General features: G+C 55.2%; 2 protein-coding genes across 3 annotated transcripts; one reads left to right on the top strand and one right to left on the bottom strand.

Annotated features, from left to right (window-relative positions):
* Positions 442 to 7358, top strand: FNDC8 (fibronectin type III domain containing 8). Its single transcript, XM_003358154.4, is given in 5 exon segments — positions 442 to 668; positions 671 to 689; positions 3658 to 4024; positions 5760 to 5996; positions 6832 to 7358. Coding segments are annotated over 5 exon segments (963 nt in total). The 5' UTR covers positions 442 to 481; the 3' UTR covers positions 6985 to 7358.
* NLE1 (notchless homolog 1) lies at positions 8684 to 17561 on the bottom strand. Of its 2 annotated transcripts, none has more exons than XM_003358153.4 (13): positions 17488 to 17561; positions 17193 to 17336; positions 15553 to 15770; positions 14895 to 14974; positions 13776 to 13852; positions 13511 to 13608; positions 12744 to 12936; positions 12103 to 12238; positions 11891 to 11937; positions 11001 to 11203; positions 9805 to 9964; positions 9634 to 9704; positions 8684 to 9039 (listed from the first exon to the last, which is right to left on the bottom strand). In XM_003358153.4, the coding sequence occupies exons 1-13, from the start codon at positions 17503 to 17505 to the stop codon at positions 9027 to 9029; spliced, it is 1458 nt and encodes a 485-aa protein (XP_003358201.1). In that variant the 5' UTR covers positions 17506 to 17561; the 3' UTR covers positions 8684 to 9026. The 2 variants fall into 2 exon arrangements, with proteins under 2 accessions (XP_003358201.1, XP_005669092.1); XM_005669035.3 differs by having other exon boundaries at positions 12860 to 12936; positions 17488 to 17532.

Raw genomic sequence — 17711 nt, 5'->3', positions numbered from 1 at the left:
GTTTTTCCTGTGCCTGCACAGCTAAGACATATGAGGTTTGCTGCCTAGGATTTCTGGATATAGAGCCTGTAGACAAAGTCACTCCCCGAGTCCCATTCCAGTATCACCAGCCTCCTTTCATGCCCAGGTGCCTCTGTCTCACCATCCATCTCCTTCCCTGGGCAGGTCCCAAGGGCACAGGCAGGAAACGTTTTGAGATCTTCAGAGAAGGGCGAGGCTGCTCAGAGCTGGAAGGGGCCCAAGGAGCAGTGCGGTCTGTTCCTCGGTCTCCCCACTCTGACACTGCCTGCTACCCCCCTGCAGCAGGAGCCTCAGATCAAGGGGGGGCTGGCCCCTAATTGTTACACTGTGATCATTATGAAGTCAGCCGATTGCACCTCCTCCCACCCAAACTAAGGGTGTGTCTGCTGCGTCCAGTTTCTCTCTGCTTCCTGTCAGCCTGGTTGTCCTGCATGGTGACGGCTGGTCCCAAACCAACTCAATGGCGTCAGAGACACTCTACAAAGTAGGAGATGGGGAGGAGGCCTTGCTGAGGAAGGAAACACTCAATGTCCTGAACGCGCTCCATCACATGCCGAAGGCCTTTCCAAACCCCAAGTCTATGAACAGGACCGTCACTACCAAAGGGCTCCCACTTTCCTCCAGGGGAAGTTTGCTTAACTTCTTGGAGAGGATGCCATCAATCTACCGTAAGACACAAGTCTGGTCCTTTTCTCCTTTCTAAGGCTGGCGCTGGGGGGTGGGGTGGAGAGGGGCTTGAAGAGGCGGTACTTCCTTGATTAACACAGTTGAGACCCCCCCTCCCCCGGAACAGCAGGGTGGGCTATGGATTTCTGACCCCACACAATTCTTGGAGGCCCCCTGGGATTAGTCAGATTTGCTGATGGTCATTCTGCTTTGTCTTCACCGCCAGTGACACCTCTGCCCCCTCAATTCCCACTGGCTTTGCTCCCTCCATCTTTCTTATTGTGCCTTCACCTGCCTGGTTATGGCCCCACCAGCCCCCGTGGCCTGCCTGTCTTCAGACTGAGGTTTACTGGACCTCTGCAGTGATTCTGGGTTTCCCTGATTTCATTTCACAAAATTCTTTTTTTTTTTTTTTTTTTGTCTTTTCTAGGGCCACTCCCGAAGCACATGGAGGTTCCCAGACTAGTGGTCAAATCGGAGCCATAGCCACCACCCTACGCCAAGAGCCACAGCAACTCGGGATCCGAGCCTCATCTGCAACCTACATCACAGCTCACGGCAACGCTGGATCATTAACCCACTGAGCAAGGGCAGGGATCGAACCCACAACCTCATGGTTCCTAGTTGGATTCGTTAACCATGGAGCCACAACAGGAACTCCTCATTTCACAAAATTCTTTGAGACCTGCAGATGTCTGGCCCCAGGTTAAGTTCTGGGAATGCAGAGCCAGAAAGCACCTCTGCTTTCAAGGAGCTCCCAGCCTCTGGTGTGTGTGTGAAGGGGAGGGGTGTCAGGAAAGAATCAAGAATATTGGAAGAGGAGTTCCCGTCATGGCTCAGCAGTTAACGAATCTGACTAGCATCCATGAGGACACAGGTTCGATCCCTGGCCTTGCTCAGTGGGTTAAAGATCTGACATTGCAGTGAGCTGTGGTGTAGGTTGCAGATGTGTCTCAGATCCTGTGTTGCTGTGGCTGTAGTGTCGGCCAGCAGTTACAGCTCCGTTTCAACCCCTAGCCTGGGAACCTCCATATGCCACGGTACGGCCCTAAAAAAAAAAAAAAGAATATTGGAGTTCCTGCTGTGGTGCAACAGAGTCACTGGCATCTATGGAGTGCTGGGACACAGGTTTAATCCCTGGCCTGGAACAGCAGGTTAAAGGACTGGGTGTTGCCACAGCCGCAGGCATAGGTTGAAACTACAGCTCAGATCTGATCCCTGGCCTGGGAACTCTATGTGCCATGTGGCCAAAAAAGAAAAAAAGCATCGAGAATATTATAGCATGGTCTGCGATATGACAGGACAACTGGAAGAACCAGAGGGGACTTAGTATGGCTTGGGAGGGGGTAAAGTAAAGGGAGCCTTCTTGGAGGAGGTGATAATTGAGCTGAATCTCATAGGAAGAGGGAGGAAGTAGCCAGGGGAGGGAGAGTGGTGCTAAGGGGATCATCTGCAGGGAGATATCGTGGCGTGTGATCTGTGCAGCCACACACAGCCTGACGCTCTGAAGGGCTCTGTGCTCAGTTTAATGATCAGATGTCACTGTCCTTTTTTTTTTTTTTTTTTCTTTTTTTCCGCCTGGCAGCATATGGAGTTCTCAGGCCACGGATCAGATCTGAGCTAGAGTCGCAACCTAAGCCACAGTTGCAGCAACGCCAGATCCTTAATGCACTGTGCTGGTCCGGGGAGTGAACCTGTGTCCCAGTGCTCCCAAGACGCCACCGATTCTGTTGAGCCACAGTGGGAACTCCCAAATGTCACTGTTTTGAAATTCTTAATTTGTTTTGTTTGTTTTTTTGATTTTTGCTTTTTAGGGCTGCACCCGGGGCATATGGAAGTTCCCAGGCTAGGGGTCAAATTGGAGTTGCAGCTGCCAGCCTGCACCACAGCCACAGCAAGACCAGATCTGAGTGGCATCTGTGACCTACACTGCAGCTCACAGCAATCAGGATCCTTAACCCACTGAGCTAAGTCAGGGATCAGACCTGCATCCTCATGGACACTAGTCGTGCTCTTAACCTGCTGAGCCACAACAGAACTCCAACGATTTCATAATTTAAAAAAATTAAGATGGAACAAAAATGTTTTTGAGTATTCACCTCAATATATGTGTTTATCTGTACTGTTAATTTTACATGCTATATATTAATAAATACCGTTAAGTGTTATAAAATTTAAGTCAATAAATTAGTAATTATGTTAAATATTAAACAATAGGAAATAAATATTTATAAAGCTTAATTTATTATTTTTCTTTTAGATACTTTTAGATATTTTGTCACATCCCAGTAGATCACTGTGGTCATTCCCTGGAGTGTTTAAGGAAGGACTTAAAGTTTAAGGAAGGACTTAAAGCCAGTGTTTCCAAAAAAGGTTTTCCTGTAAGTTCTCTTGTGGCGCAGCAGGTTAAGGATCTGGTGTTGTCACTGCAGCAGCTTGGGTTGCTCCTGTGGCATGGGTTCCATCTCTGTCCCAGGAACTTCGCCATGCCACAGGCATAACCAAAAAAAAAAAAAAAAAAAAAAAAAGTTTTCTCAGAACACTTGAATTAGAATCATCTGAAGATCATATTAAAGATGCTTCAGGGAGTTTCCTGGTAGCTCAGTGGGTTAAGGTCCAGTGTTGTCACTGCTGTGGCGTGGGTCACTGCTGTGGTGCAGGTTTGATCCCTGACCTGGCAACTTCTGCATGCCACAGGTGCAGTTAAAAAAAAAAAAAAAAAAGATGCTTGAGCAGCTTCCCCAGTCCCATCCCAACTGGGGACCAGGGACAGGGAAGATGCATTTTTCACTAGTAAGTGCCCTGATGAGTCTGAAACACTGCTGCAAGAGCAAGAAAGTTCTGAGCTGTTCAGAAGCAGCTGAGAGCACAGGTAAGTTGGGCCCAAGGCCTGCCTGCCAGGAGCTTCTAGGCAGCAAGGGCTGGGGTTGCTTCTTTCATCTCTGTTGCCCGTCTCCCCTCCCACTCCAGGAAGCAGATGCCAATGGAGGATTCTGAATGCAGCTCTGATGACACCAGCATCTCCCCCATGTCATCCACCTTATTGAATCCCATCAAATTGGCCGTGACCCAGCCCAACAGCAGCTTCTTTGCAGGGATGCTGGAGGGCGAGCTGAACAAACTCAGCTTCTCCTCGATGGCCAAGAGAACAGAAAAGGGGGACCTGGCCCTCTGCCCCCAGTCTAAGTCCCAAATAGCCCCTGGGGGCCTGCTGGACCTTGACAACCCCGAGGTGGACACAGACACCTCCTCGACGCCCTCAGAGTCCTCCGTGGTCATGGATGTGCCAGAGGCGCCCTTCATCTGTGAGCACACAGTCAGCGATTCCACGGCTGTGGTGCGTTTCCCTCCTTGTGCACTTGGCAGAGGCTTACTGGCTGCCCCTGACGTGCCAGGCTGAGCTCACTGGGGAGTGTGAAGATGCTTATTGCCTGCCTCCTGACCTCAAGTTCATGGGTCAGGAGAGAGGGCATGTCTGTAAAGAACTCCAGCACAAACTAGAGCTCAGTGTTATGGGAAAAGTTGAGCTCAAGTGCCACTGGGGATCCAGAGGGAAAGAAACATTACTTCCAGGTGTAGGAATAAGTGGTGGCATTTAGTGACATTTGAGCTGGGACACAGATGGGGAAAGGCCTCGGGTGGGGGGCTGACACTAGCAAAGGCTCATGGGTGGAAAGTGTGGGAGGAAGAGCCCTGGTCCCGATTCAGGGCTTCTCACACTTTCCTGTGCCTGCAGCTCTGATCATCTTGTTACCACCAAGATTCTTGGGCCTCATCCCTAGATGTTCTGATTCAGTAGGTCTGGGTGGGGCTGAGAATCTGCGCTGCCACAAAATTCCCAGTGGTGCTGATGGCCCAGGGACCACAGGATCACAAGCTAAGAAGCACTGTACTGGAGACAGGAAGGGAACAGAGCAGGAGGTAGCCTGGGGTCTTTTTCCAGAGGTCCTGTAATGTTAGGCTACTTTACAGATTTTTTTGGTAAGCAATAAGGATTAGTTGTTGTTGTTGTTGTTTTTGGTTTGTTTGTTTTTGTTTTTTAGGGCCACACTTGCAGCACATGGAGATTCCCAGGCCAGGGGTCGAATGGGAGGTGCAGCCACAGCAATGCGGGATCAGAGCTATGTCTGCAACCATTGCTCATGGCAACGCCGGATCCTTAACCCACTGATTAAGGCCAGGAATCGAACCTGCAACCTCATGGTTACCAGTTGGATTTGCTTCCACTGCGCCACAGTGGGAACTCCAAGGATTAGCTTTTTGCAAAGCTTTCTCTCAGGTGATTGGTGCAGTTTGAGCTCTGTTTTGGATGGTAGATCTGGAAGTTCCATTGTTGCATGGCCTAGATCAGTGTTTCTCAAAGGTGGTCGCTAGACCACCAGCAGCACCAGCGTCATATGGCAACTTATTAGAAATTTTCATTCTCGCCCTCCCCTTCCCCTATTTGGGCCTCCTGAATCAGAAACTGGGGGCAGGGGCCAGCGGTCCACATTTTAACAAGTCCATCGGGGTATTGCAATGCACACCAAAGTTGGAGAGCCGCTAGCTAGGACAGAGGAGAAACTGGAAGTAGGAGACAAGACAGGTGACAGCAGGGCCAGGAATCAGAAGAGTTGTTAAAAACCCTTGAGATCCTTAGCCTGGCTTGGCAACCACTGTTGTAGTACAAATTGTTGGACTCTGGAGCTATTGGTTTGAACCTTGGCTCTGCCACTCAATTGCTGTGTGACCACGGGCCAGGCACTTGCTGTCTGAACCTGTAACCCCACCTGCAATAAGCAAGGTGGACAAGTCGATTGCTAGGTCTCTTTCATTGTCACTCATTCTAGAATATGGGGGTGGGGGTCCACTCTGAGGTCAGTGGGGCTGCCCAGGGAGCGTAGCTAATGCTCTGAATCCGTGGGTTGGGGGGTGTCTAACCCCATCCATCAGAACTGGCTCAGCTCCAGCAGGAGCAAGGATGGGAGTGGGGTCTTCTGACCTAGGCTGCTGGGGGTGGTGCGGTGATGAGGCGGTCAGGCCAGGCCATGTCTGGTCTAAGGAATCCTTGGGGGGGGGGGTTCTTTCCCTAGATTTCCTGGACCTATGCCCCAGGCAAGCAGCAGGTCAGTTTCTACCAGGTCCTGTTGCAGGAGGTGATCAGGAAAAATGACGATGAACTGCCCAAGGCCAAGAATCGCCCGTGGATTTTCAACAAGATCTTAGGCACCACTGTCAAGCTGATGGAGCTGAAGCCTAACACGAGTTACTGCCTCACCGTCCGCGCAGCCAACACCGCTGGGGTGGGGAAGTGGTGCAAGCCCTACAAAGTGAGCCTGGAAGAAGGGAGGCCCACGGGGTGGGGGAGAGGTCTGGACCAGGGGCTTTGGCAGATGAGAGCGCCCCTGCACCCCCAGGATTCATCATCCTGCTGGCTTTCCTTCCCCCTGGGCAAATAAGCATCACATCCAGGCTGCTGTCCTCTGCTGAGCCACTCTGCAGCCCACTGGGAATGCAAACTGATCTCTTCATCCATCTCTACTCTTCATCTCCCAAAGCCATTGGTTTTGGCTTCTTTGACTTAGTATCAATAATTGTGAGTGGGGGTTCAATCCCTGGCTTCACACAGTGGGTTAGGGATCTGGCATTGCTGTGAGCTATGGTCTAAGTCACAGACGCGGCTTGGATTCCTTGTGGCTGTGGCTGTGGCTGCAGCTCCAATTCGCCCCTAGTCTGGGAACCTCCGTAGGCTGAGGGTACTGTCCTAAAAAGACCAAAAATAATAATAATAAAAAAATAATTGTGAGCGCGTCAGGAAGTCCAGGGCACTGAAGGAAAGGGGCTAAAAGGGGACAAAGAAGGGAAAAAGCCTGGGGGTGAACAGGGGAGCCTGAGTAAAGACAGCCCCGGGATTAGAAACAGCACACAACTGGGGAGGCAGATTTGAACCAGGCCTGTTCCTTTCTGGTGACAACAACGAAGTTGGTAAGGCTGTCGGAGGCCCCATTTAGCAAGCACACAGGGTAGCAGAGTTGCAGAGGTGAGGTCAGGGTCAGGTCTGCGAAGGAATTCGGAGGACTTTTTTTTTAATACTGGAGCACCGTTGATTGACAATGTCGTGACAGTTTCAGGTGGGCCACACTGAAGACTTGTGTTTTATTTCAGTTTGCAACTGTGGCCACTGACTTGAACAGCTTCCCCGAGAACAACCCCATCCAGATCACGGTGCAGCGTAAGGAGCCCCAGCGGAAAACCGTGTCCATCGGGATAGAGGACATGCGGAGGCTGGAAGATCTGGAGTACCTCTTTCCCTACTAAGCGGGGGGACCCCAGGAAGCCCCTCACCTCCTTCAGCTTCGGCCCAGGGCCCTTGGGAACCAGAACCACGAAACGTACCACCAGCACCAAGCCAGGCAACCGCTGACCACCCTGCTGGCCCTGGGCCTGGTGGCAGTGGTCCTAGAACTCCACCCCTGGGCTGGGGCCGAGGCTATGGGAGCTCCACTCACCTGAGCCACCGCAGGCCAGGCCAGGCCAGCCTCCACTGCCCGCAGCTGCTAGGCTTCCTTCCCCAGATCTGGACTGGTCCAGGTCCCTCATTAAAACCTGCAGGTCACCCAGCACCCCGCAATTCTGCTTCACGCTACTGACAGCCTCAGGGGGCCGCTGCCTCCCACCCTCCTTGCTTCTGCCCGGACGGAGCCCAGGTGGGTGGAGGGACGGGGCGATGAGAGGCTACCCCCACCTCCTGCCTGGCTCTGCTAACATCACCTTCGTCCCGTGGGTGGAAGAGACTGTCCACAAAGACGGAGGAACTCTCACACCGCAAAGACAGAGGGAGTGGCAGCCAGCACGGTCAGCCTCAGACTTGCGCTCTGGGGGACACGATGCCAAGGGCACAAGCGTTGGGGGGAGGGTCTGATTTAATCCTGGCTCTTCTTGGCTGTGAGGACACAGACAAACCACTCAAGCTTCCTGGGCTCAATTTCCTCAGCCAAATTACAGACGTGGGACCCTTCCCGGCGTGGCTGCAGGGTACCTCTGAGGCTCCCGCTAGAGCACAGCAGAATGATGCCCGGCACCGAGCAGGAACTAAGGCCCCGGTGTCTCCCTGACCCTCATGCAGTCTCACTGCAGAGGTGGGCCAGGTGGAAGCCGAGAACCACAGCCGGGCGGCGTGCAAAACCATGAAAGCACAGATGGGGGCGGGGGAGGGTGAGAAGGAACAAGACGTCAGAACTGCTGTGGCCCCTTGTGGTCCATACAAGGATTGTCTGCAATTCAGCCTTGAGGAGATGCACCTCGGCCCTGAACAGGAGAAAGCAGAGGCAAGATGCGTGGAGGACAAGACCTTGGCCAAGGGTCCGAGGACCTCCTGGTGGGGGCTTCCTTCACGACGTCAAAGTCCTCACGGGGCAGAGAACCCTCCTCCCTCCACGCCAGCTCCACTTCCACCAGAGCGCTCACCACTGGGTGGGCTGTGAGAGGGCGCCTCCTGGAAAGCCGCCACTTTCCTCTCTGTACCCCAAGAGCCCAGCGGTGCTGTGAGGTTGAGGAGAGCGCCCCCAGAGCAGCATTGGCTGGCACAAGTTCCTGTGATGGTCACTGTCCTGTCTGTGCTGTCCCTGAGCTAGTGTGACAACTGCAGTGCTAACCGGATTGGATCCTGCTCAACAGAAACAGCCACACGTGGCTGGTACCCTCGAAGGGGACAGCACAGCCTTAGAGCATCCTCTGGCCACCACCGGGGGCTTCCGCCAGCCTCCCCAGGCTCAACTGCCCCTCCTTGTAGGCACAGGGGGAGAGAGGAAAGGCACCTTCCCGGGCAATGTGGTTTTGGTGTAGCTCAGAGGGGGCTCGACTGATTTAGCACAGTCCTCAGTGGAGCCCTGGGAATCTAGCATGAGGAATTAAAACCCAAACACAAAAGAATCAAGGGACAGGGAAAAAGCTGGCGGAAGAGTAGGGGGACGCGCTCGCCCTCTCCCACAAACACAACCAAAAACACATCTACACATAAAACCCAAACACACAAAATGTAAGTTATTTATTTGGTCACAGAATATGGGGTCTGACCCTGAATAGGGATGGCATTTAGGAAAGGAGACGGGCAGCAGCAAGGGGCTAGTCACGGCCTGGCTGCTCGCCACCCTGGCTGGCACCCGCGAGGCACCAAGTGGTGTACGTGGCCGACTTCAGCGATAAGCTCCTGCAACCTTCACTCTCCTGCTCTGGGGAGAGCCCGCTGGGTCTGTCCCAGGAGCACAGGCCACGGCCACCCCCAAGTCTTTGGTTTTCATCAGGGAAGGCAGCTGCCAGAGGCTGAGTCCAGATGGGGGGCCCAGAAAACCTGGGAGTTCTCATCTCCGCCATCTGTGGAGAGGGGGAGGAACAGGATGGGGACCCCACCTGGGGACAGGGTAGTGCCATACAATCCCAGGAGCCCACTACGGGGGAGAACTGTGGTTCCTCCTGCCATCGAGCGCCTGGCTACTGTCTCTGCTCCAGCCACCCAACCCCAGGCTAGACACCCACCACTGTCTCAGCCAGGACCTCACCCCAGGGCCTGGCCCCTCGGATGCCCAGCAAGGCTGTCCAATGACAAACACAAGCACAATTCTTTACAAGTGCACAACGCTCAGGTTCCAAAGTATGTTTGCCTGTCTTTGACCCTCCCGTCTCCTGAGAGCTCCGGGAAACAGGGGAACCATGACTGCACACGGAGAGGCAGAACCAGGACTTGAACTAGGTCTCAGGACTCCACAATCTAGCATGCTAAGAACTACTGCCTCGCCCTGGAGGGTACCGTCACGGCCGCCCAGAATCCCTTCCATTCCCATAGGTCCCCTGCTTGCCCCTGGCTCTGCACACCGGCTCGGGCCAGTCTGGGTACCTGGAGAGCCCTTGAACTCAAAGTCACCAAGAGCCAGAGCCCAGCATACCAGCCGCCACCTCCCCTAGACTCACATCCGGAGGCACTTGTCCTTCCCACCGCTTGCCACTCTCTGGCCATCTGGACTCCAGTCGACAGCATACACCTAAACGGAGGAGGGGGACAGTGGCACAGTGAGGAGGGTGGGGGAGGAGGACCAGGCTTCAGTGTCATCCCCACAACCTGCCCACGAGGGTCCGTGGTACCTCATCCGCGTGGCCCGGCAGGTCTGCAGCCAGCTTCTGGGCCTTCACATCCCACACCTTCAACGTGCTGTCACTGCTGCCACTGACCAGGAGCCGGCTGTCGGCCGACCACGCGATCTGGTACACGGCGGCCACGTGGCCGCGCAGGGAAGCCAGGTACCTGGGCCAGGGAAGAGGATGGCGGAGGGGAGCTCTTCGAACCCGTCTGAAGGGTCCTCTATGCCCGCGGCGGTGGTTCTCAGCCCTGGCCGCAGGTCAGAAGTACCCGGGCACTTTCACAGCGTTCACAGCATCTCACTGCCTGGTCCCACCCCCAGCCAATTTAATCTTTGCTGGTCATGATGACTTTATAAAACTTCTCCACGTGAGCCTGCTGCCAGGATGCTTACCAGGCCTCCAAACCTGCACAGCTTGGCAAGTCTCAGAATCCAACACCGCCATCCGCTGAGCCCATCTGCACGACTCACACTCCCCATCCAACCCCGACCACCTCCAGCCCCAACAGCGCCTGCGGACAGGTGGCCTGGAGAAATAGGAGGCCAGGCCCACCTGGAACCTGGCCCGGACAGACTGGCTGTCACTGTGCCTAAGACTCAGTTTCCTTATCTCACAAAGGATCTGAACGACCTACTTCCCAGGGCCCAGGGCTGCGGTGTGAAAATACAGGAGACAGACTCAGGTGCCCTTTGGCCCCAACCAGTTTCCTCGCTCCTTCCCTCTCCTTGCTCTGCCTCTGCCCCTCCTCCTAACTAACCCTGAGGGCACTGGGCCTGTCACACCAGCACTTCTCAGACTTGAAAGGGAACCTTAAAATGCAGATTCTGATTCCCAAGGCCCAGGGTTCCTATCAAGCCCCCAGGTGATGCGCTGCCTGGTCTGTGGGCCCCACCGTGAAGGGGGCCAGATGACAACTGGACCACAAACCTACACTACTGCATCCCAGACCCCTGGCCAGCTTCAAGATCATTCCTCTCCTCAGATGTGAATAAACGAGCATTTGCAGCTCCCACTCAGGGATGGTGCTAAAGATGCCAGCTCATTTCACCCTTGTGTCGAAGCTGAGGAGGGGGTCTGCACATTCAGATGAGGCTCAAAAATCCAAACACTTGGCCCAGGCCACACAGCTGGGAAGCAGCAGAGACAAGGTCCCTCCATGAGAAGGGTGCCCCTCCTCCCCCGACATGCCCCCCACGCACTTGCCCGTCCTGCCATCCCACAGCTTGATGGACTTGTCAAAGGAGGCGCTGGCGATGATGCGGGAATCTGGGGAGAAGAGCACCTGGTTGATGAGGGCCTGGTGCCCCGTCATCCGTGCCAGGGGCTTCTTGTCCTCCGCCGGGGACCACAGGAACAGGGTGAAGTCGTCTGAGCCAGACACCAGCCTCTCCAGGCCCCGGCCCTGGGGGAGGCAGAAGCCCGCGTCTCAGGGGGGAGAGCCTGACCTGGGCGGCAATCACCCCCCTGCTCACTCAACGCCAGCGCGGAGGCCGGGACCGGAGAAAGGAGCTGGGTCAGTGCACGGCTTATGTCCCCCCAGGGCAGCTTCACGCACACGGGGCGGAACCATTTCTGTGACACATGATTATGCAAAGAAGCAAAGCGGTAAAAAGAAGGATTTTACACTTGGGTCTCTATACGCGGGTGTGTGTCTATCTGTACTGTGTGTAGCAAACACACACACGTAGTGTATGCATGTGGTCTCTCTGGAAGGAGACCTAAGATCCTGGTACCCTGGATGCTTCCAGAAGGCATGGGTGATGCTGCAGCAGAGATGAGACATTCCCTCATCTACCTTTCGTGTGCTTTGAACCTCAGACCAACGTGCATGTGTTACTGAAACTAAATAAAATTTTCAAAAGAGAGGTGCCCTAGGATTGCAAGTACATAGATAAATAAAACAAAATCAAATAAGATGATCCCCAGCACATTAAGATTTCAGGACTGCAAACCAGGATTACACAGAACAACCTTCGGGAAAAGGTACATCCTGAGCTGGGGCTAGCAGGGTGAGGGCCCTGAGCGCCAGCAGTGTTTTAGGGACCAGCAGAGGACGAGCACGGCGCTGGGGAGGTTGGCGGATACTCACCCGCACGAGGTTGTAGCGGCTCAGGGCCCTCTCCTTTAACTCCTGCACTGTGTCCAGGCACCGAAGGGGAGGGATAAGGCTGATCAGAAATCCAACACAACCAGCAGGCGCCCCCCGCCACCCCCAGCCTAGGTCCAGCCTCTTGCACGTTAAGGCTAGAGGACTGGCTCCTTCCCAAGCGGCCCTCTCCCTGCTGCCTCCCGCTCACTCACAGGACCCTCGGAGGTCTTGGGCGTTGACGGAGGCCTCCGCTGGCTCAAAGGCCCCCGTGCGCAGGGCGTAGTCAGTGCTCAGGGCCATGGTGTTCACCCAGTGGCCGTGGCCTTGCAGCGTCCGGCACAGCACGCCCTACGGCGGCAGGAGACAGGTCAGACGCGCACACAGCACTCTCCCCTCAGGGAACCTGCACCCCCAGATCAGCCCCAGAAGACGGGCGCCATGGGACTCCAAAGAAGGCCCTCATTCAGTGGGATCCGAATCAAACCACCCCCAGGGCTCAAGTCTCTCCTCATGTGCAAAATGAGAGCACCCGCCCAGATCAACGTTTCTGAAAATGTTTCATGAAAGGGAAATGTCACAAAATAAGGGCTCTAGTCTACTAAGTGTGGGATACAGCAGGTTCGATAAACCTCAACAGGCTTCCTTACAGCAGGAATTCCCAGAGCCCGAGCCTGCTGACGGCCCCTGGCACCTCTGCTGTATGCAGCACCACCAGCAGGACCCCTCATTCCCGAAGTGCCTCCCGGGCCAGTTCCCAGAACACGGTCAGAAACACTGGTCAGCGTTCCTGGCCGCACCAGCATCCCTGGCCGGAGACGTCCCCAGGCTGGTTTGGGATCCCCCCAGCTCTCACGTCATGAGCCCTCCAGACTTTGATGGTGCGGTCCTGGGAGGCGGAGTAGAGGAGCCCGTCCCCTCCCCACCGGAGACAGGTGACTGACTGCGTGTGCCCCGTGAGGATGCGCTCACAGCGGCCAGCGGTTGTGTCCCAGACCCGCACGCTGCCGTCCTTGGAGCTGCTGGCCACGTAGCGGCACTCGGGGTTCCTAGAGAGGAAGGGAGACGCGCCCTCACTTCTGACCTGGCAACGCCTGTCTTCCTACGGCCCTCCCGATCCCAGCCCCAAGGCCTGAGATGATGTCTCATCAGCTTCTTCTTTATTTTTTGTCTTTTTAGGGTCGCACCTGAGGCATATTTAGGTTCCCAGGCTAGGGATCAAATCAGAGCTGCAGCAGCCGGCCTGCACCACAGCTGAAGCAACGCCAGATCTGAGCCACATCAGTGACCTACACCACAGCTCACGGCAAGGCCAGATCCTTAACCCACCAAGTGGGCTCAGGAATTGAACCTGCATTCTCATGGATGCTAGTTGAGTTCATTACCGCCGAACTACAACGGGAACTCAACAGCTTCTCGACCCCAAGATCGGGCTGTGCTGCAAGACGGCTCTCAGGCTGGTGATGAGCACCCCTTCCCTGCAACACACATCCAGGTGACCCTCCCCACTGCCTGCCACCCAGACCACGCACTGTCACCTAAGACTCCTCTGCACCGAGCAGGGGAGGGGTACAGCTTTGAGCCCCCCCCACCCCTCGCCCCAGGTCATTCAGTGTCACTCACGCATGGAGGGGCTCCCAGCTCAGGGCTGTGATCCACTTGCTGTGGCCTGCAAGGGCCCTGCCCACTTGCTTCCCTGTGCTTGGGTCCCACAGGAGAATCTGAAGGACAGAAGCTCACCAGATGTCCCTCTCCAACCTTCCCCTGGCCCAGCCCGGCCCACCAAGGATGCCCCCCCTGCCCCCAAAGACCCCGGAACCTGATTCTGACCCGCCTCCCAGGAAGGGAGCCCCAGGGTGCCTGCCTAGTTACCCTGAGCGCCATCTACCTGGCCATTCTTGCAGCCGGAAGCCAGCTTCTTGCCATCTGGGGACCAGGATATGCTAAGGACCCAGTGTCTATGTCCTAAGAAAGCAGGGGAGGGAGAAAGGGGGACCACATCTGTCCTTGTCCCCCATGCCGAGCAATGCCTGACACACTGCAGAAACACATCAGCTAGCTGCTAAAGAAATGACTGATGGGACAAAAGAGATGCGGCTTCCCAGGCAAAGGGAGAGCCCTCCCCAGGAGCTAGAGCCGTGCATCTTGCTGCACAGATAATACCACTACTTTCTAACGGGTCCTCAGGGCTCCGTGACATAAAGTGCTTTCACACATGGCAGCCCTTGTCATTTTCATGACAGCTCAAGAGTAGGGAGCAAGGCAAGAAGTATCGTCCCCATTTCCCAGATGAGCAAACTGAAGCTTAGAAAGGAAGCAGGCCCTATACACAAGGTCCCCCCAGCCAGTGTAAAGTCCCCAGGCCAGCAGCATCAGCACCACCCAGAGAACGTGACATGCAAACTCTCAGGCCACAGCCCAGACCTAGGGAGACAAAAATTCTGGGGGTGGGACCCAGAAATCTGTATGTTAACAAGTCCACTAGATGGTTCTGATGCACATTCAAGTTTGAGAACCACTGTGGCAGAGGCCAGGTTTAAGCCCGGATCTCCTTGCTACCAGTCAGTCAGTCTCTGCCTGCAACCCCACACTGACACTTCCATCCAGTTCATGCTTGTTCTTTTTTTTTTTTCCCTCTTCCTTTTTTAGCTGCACCCTCAGCATATGGAAGTTCCTGGCCAGGGACGGAATCTGAGCTGCAGCTGTGACCTATGCCACAGGTGCGGCAATGCTGTATCCTTAACTCACTGCACTGGGCCAGGATGGAACCTGCATGGCCACAGAGACAATGCCAGATCCTTAACCTGCTGTGCCACAGGGGGAACTCCTCTGCTTGTTTGCAAGTGGCTGGTGGGGCTCAAGGGTAAGGTCCCTACCTAGGAACAGGCAGCCGCTAAGTGGAGGTTGGGGGCTGGCCTCTGCTCTGGGCCTCCGTGGGAACTAAAGAGCTGAGCTATCACCCACCCACCATCACATTAACCCCCTAAGCAGCTAAGCACGTACTGACCCTGGCACGTGAAATGTGGAGTCTCAGTGCTGAGATCCCAGAAGCGCACGGTAGTGTCTCCGGAGCCACTGGCCAGGTACCTGGGAGAGAAGAGGGGCCACCTGACCTCTGCACTGAGGACAAGGGGCAGGGCCATCCGAAACACTGCATGCGTCCATTTCTGCAGCCTATTCAATCACTCACTCTCTGGGAACAGAATCTGGGACTGGACTCTTCCCTCTCCTCTGAGAAGGAGAAATGTAACACGGATGCCATCTGGGAGAAGACCCCAGGAGGCCATTTCTCTCCCTGTCTTTCCTAAAAAGAATGGCCACAGCCATAACTGGATTTAAAGCCTCCCATTATCCTCCTAGGATTGTGAGAGGCAAATAAACCCTGTTTTGCAGAAGAAAAATTAACTCTAAAAGGTGAAGTGACCTGCCTAGGTCACACAGCTAGGAACCCAAGGTCAAGTCCAGGAAGGGCTCTTCCAGGGCATGTATCCTTGGCCTTTGGGGACCAATCTCCACTGGGGAAGTCCCTTACTTGCCAACTTGAGTCCAGAGCTTGGTCTATGGTAGGCAGCCAGAGGCCCCACCGAGCATCACTTGGGGGTACCCCCTACCCCAGCCAGAGGCTGCACCCACACTTCCCTCCAGGACTCTGCAGCTGTCCTTACTTTCCTGTGGGGCTGAAGGCCACGGAAATGACCGCCTCACTGTGACCCTCCAAGGAGCTGGTGCAGCGGGTCACAGCGCGGACCCTGAAGACAGCCTGTGGCTGGTAGATGATGTCGAGAACCTTCTCTGTCTCCACTGCCTGTGACTCCAGCGTCTTCCCCAGGGAGGAGATGATCTCGGCATCATGGACATAGAAAGCCAGTGGCAAGGGATCCTCCTGGAGGACAGCGGCAAAGGGAACCCTCCATCAAAGGATGGCAAGGCTGTCTCCACCAGAGAACCCCACCCCTGACCCCAAGCTGCTTGGGACACCCTCATCCTTCCCCAATGAGCAGGACCCTTTTCATCCCTGAAGAGCAACTGCAGGACACCTACAAAAACCACTTTAAAATCCTTTATCGCATCTCACAGCCACCCTGGGAGGTAGGCATTAAAACTGATCGACCAAAAAACCTGAGGCTTTAGAGCACCTGAGTGATTAGCTCAATGTCCTATTGCTAACAACTAATTCAGGTTCTTCAAAAGAGAACTAAAGTCCAGGAGTTCCCATCATGGCTCAGTGGGTTAAGAACCCGACTAGTATCCACGAGGAGGGGGTTCCATCCCTGGCCTCGTCACAGGGTTAAAAGATCTGGCGTTGCCGTGGGTCACAGGCACGGCTTGGATCTGGCATTGCTGTGGCAAAGACTGGCAGCTGTAGCTCTGATTCGAGCCCTAGCCTGGGTACTTCCATATGCCACAAAAAACAAACAAAAAAAACCCCCTAAAGTCCAGGATTAGGGTTAGGATACAGTGCTTTTTTTTTTTTGTCTTTTTAGGGCATACCCTCAGCATATGGAAGTTCCCAGGCTAGGAGTGGAATCGGAGCTGCAGATGCCAGCCTATACCACAGCCACAGCAACACCAGATCCGAACCACGCCTGCGACCTACACCCACAGCTCAGGGCAATGCCAGATCCTTAACCCACCAAGTGAGGCCAGGGATCGAACCTGGGTCCTCTTGGATACTAGTTGGGTTCGTTACCACTGACCCATGAAGGGAACTGCCAAGGATTAGTATATAGTATTATTTAGCGTTTTCTAAACCACCAATGTGTAAGAAGCATCCAAAAAGCATCCTTTCTGCTTCACTCCAGGGTCTGCGTGGGGTGAGGGCCGGGTACTGTATTTTTAAGCAGCCCTCTCACCTCCCAATAGAGAGCAACATTTTGATAAACGCTGGCTTAAGTGAGGAAAAATTTTCAGTCTGACATTTATTTGGGTTCCAAATCTACCACCTACTGCGCAGTATCGTACAAATAACTTAATGGCCTCAGGCAAGACTGTAAAATGGGGATTTTAATGAGAACGGGGATATGATTAGGGGCTGTGACCAGGGATCACTATGACAGTGCAGCCAATGCGTTCAAAACCTGGTCTCTCTCCGCAGGTGTACCCCGACGGTGGGCGTGTGAAGCGATCTCACACTGATCCCATCTTTCGACCCTCCCCCAGGTAGACAGCACTGGCAGGTTATCATCCTTGTGGGTGAGGGATGGAAGCCCAACTCAAGACCTTAGGTTTCCTGATACCCTGCGTTCCCGAACAGGGCAGCGCCGCCCGCCCGGAGGAGACGCGGGGCCCCGGGCCCGCCGCTCACCTGGGCCAGCAACGCGTTGCACACGAGCTGCAGCTTGTCCGGGGTGATGTCCACCGGCACGTCGAACGGGGAGCCCAGTAACTGCCCGCCTTCATCCTGGAACTGCACGAGCAGCCGCTGCACGTCGCGCGGCGCCGCCTCATCCTGTGGGAACCAGCGCCGGAGGCGTCATTCCCACGGCTCAGACCGTAGGGTCCCCACTTCCGCCTCCCTCCCGCCTCTGGGACTCTAGTCTCTGGGACCCCGGCCCGAGCGTCCAGCCGCGGTGCCCCCGCCCCCACTCACGCACACCCACCGCCACGGCCGCCGCCATCCCGCGTCCCCACGTGGAGGGGAAAACGCCGGTCGGACAGAGCGCCGCCCCCGTGGTCCTGCGGCGCCGCAGTCTGCGACATCGCCCTCTGCTGTTGCGGAGGGGAAGTGTCGCCTGCCTCAGGGGATGGGCATGGGCTCCCCTGGTACCCGCCTCCACATCCTCCCCGTGGATGGGCCTACACATTCAGTCCCTCCCAGTGCCTT

This window comes from Sus scrofa, chromosome 12 (assembly GCF_000003025.6).
Source record: "Sus scrofa isolate TJ Tabasco breed Duroc chromosome 12, Sscrofa11.1, whole genome shotgun sequence".
NCBI classification, from domain to species: domain Eukaryota; kingdom Metazoa; phylum Chordata; class Mammalia; order Artiodactyla; family Suidae; genus Sus; species Sus scrofa.
The sequence above is the reverse complement of the archived record's forward strand: the minus strand, read 5'-3'. Positions and strand labels throughout refer to the sequence as shown.

Coding starts and splice junctions, on each gene's coding strand:
- NLE1 (XM_003358153.4), bottom strand. Junction 15,771..17,192: donor GCAACGCGTTGCTGGCCCAG/GTGAGCGGCGGG, acceptor GCTGTCCTCCAG/GAGGATCCCTTGCCACTGGC. Junction 14,975..15,552: donor GCCTTCAGCCCCACAGGAAA/GTAAGGACAGCT, acceptor CTTCTCTCCCAG/GTACCTGGCCAGTGGCTCCG.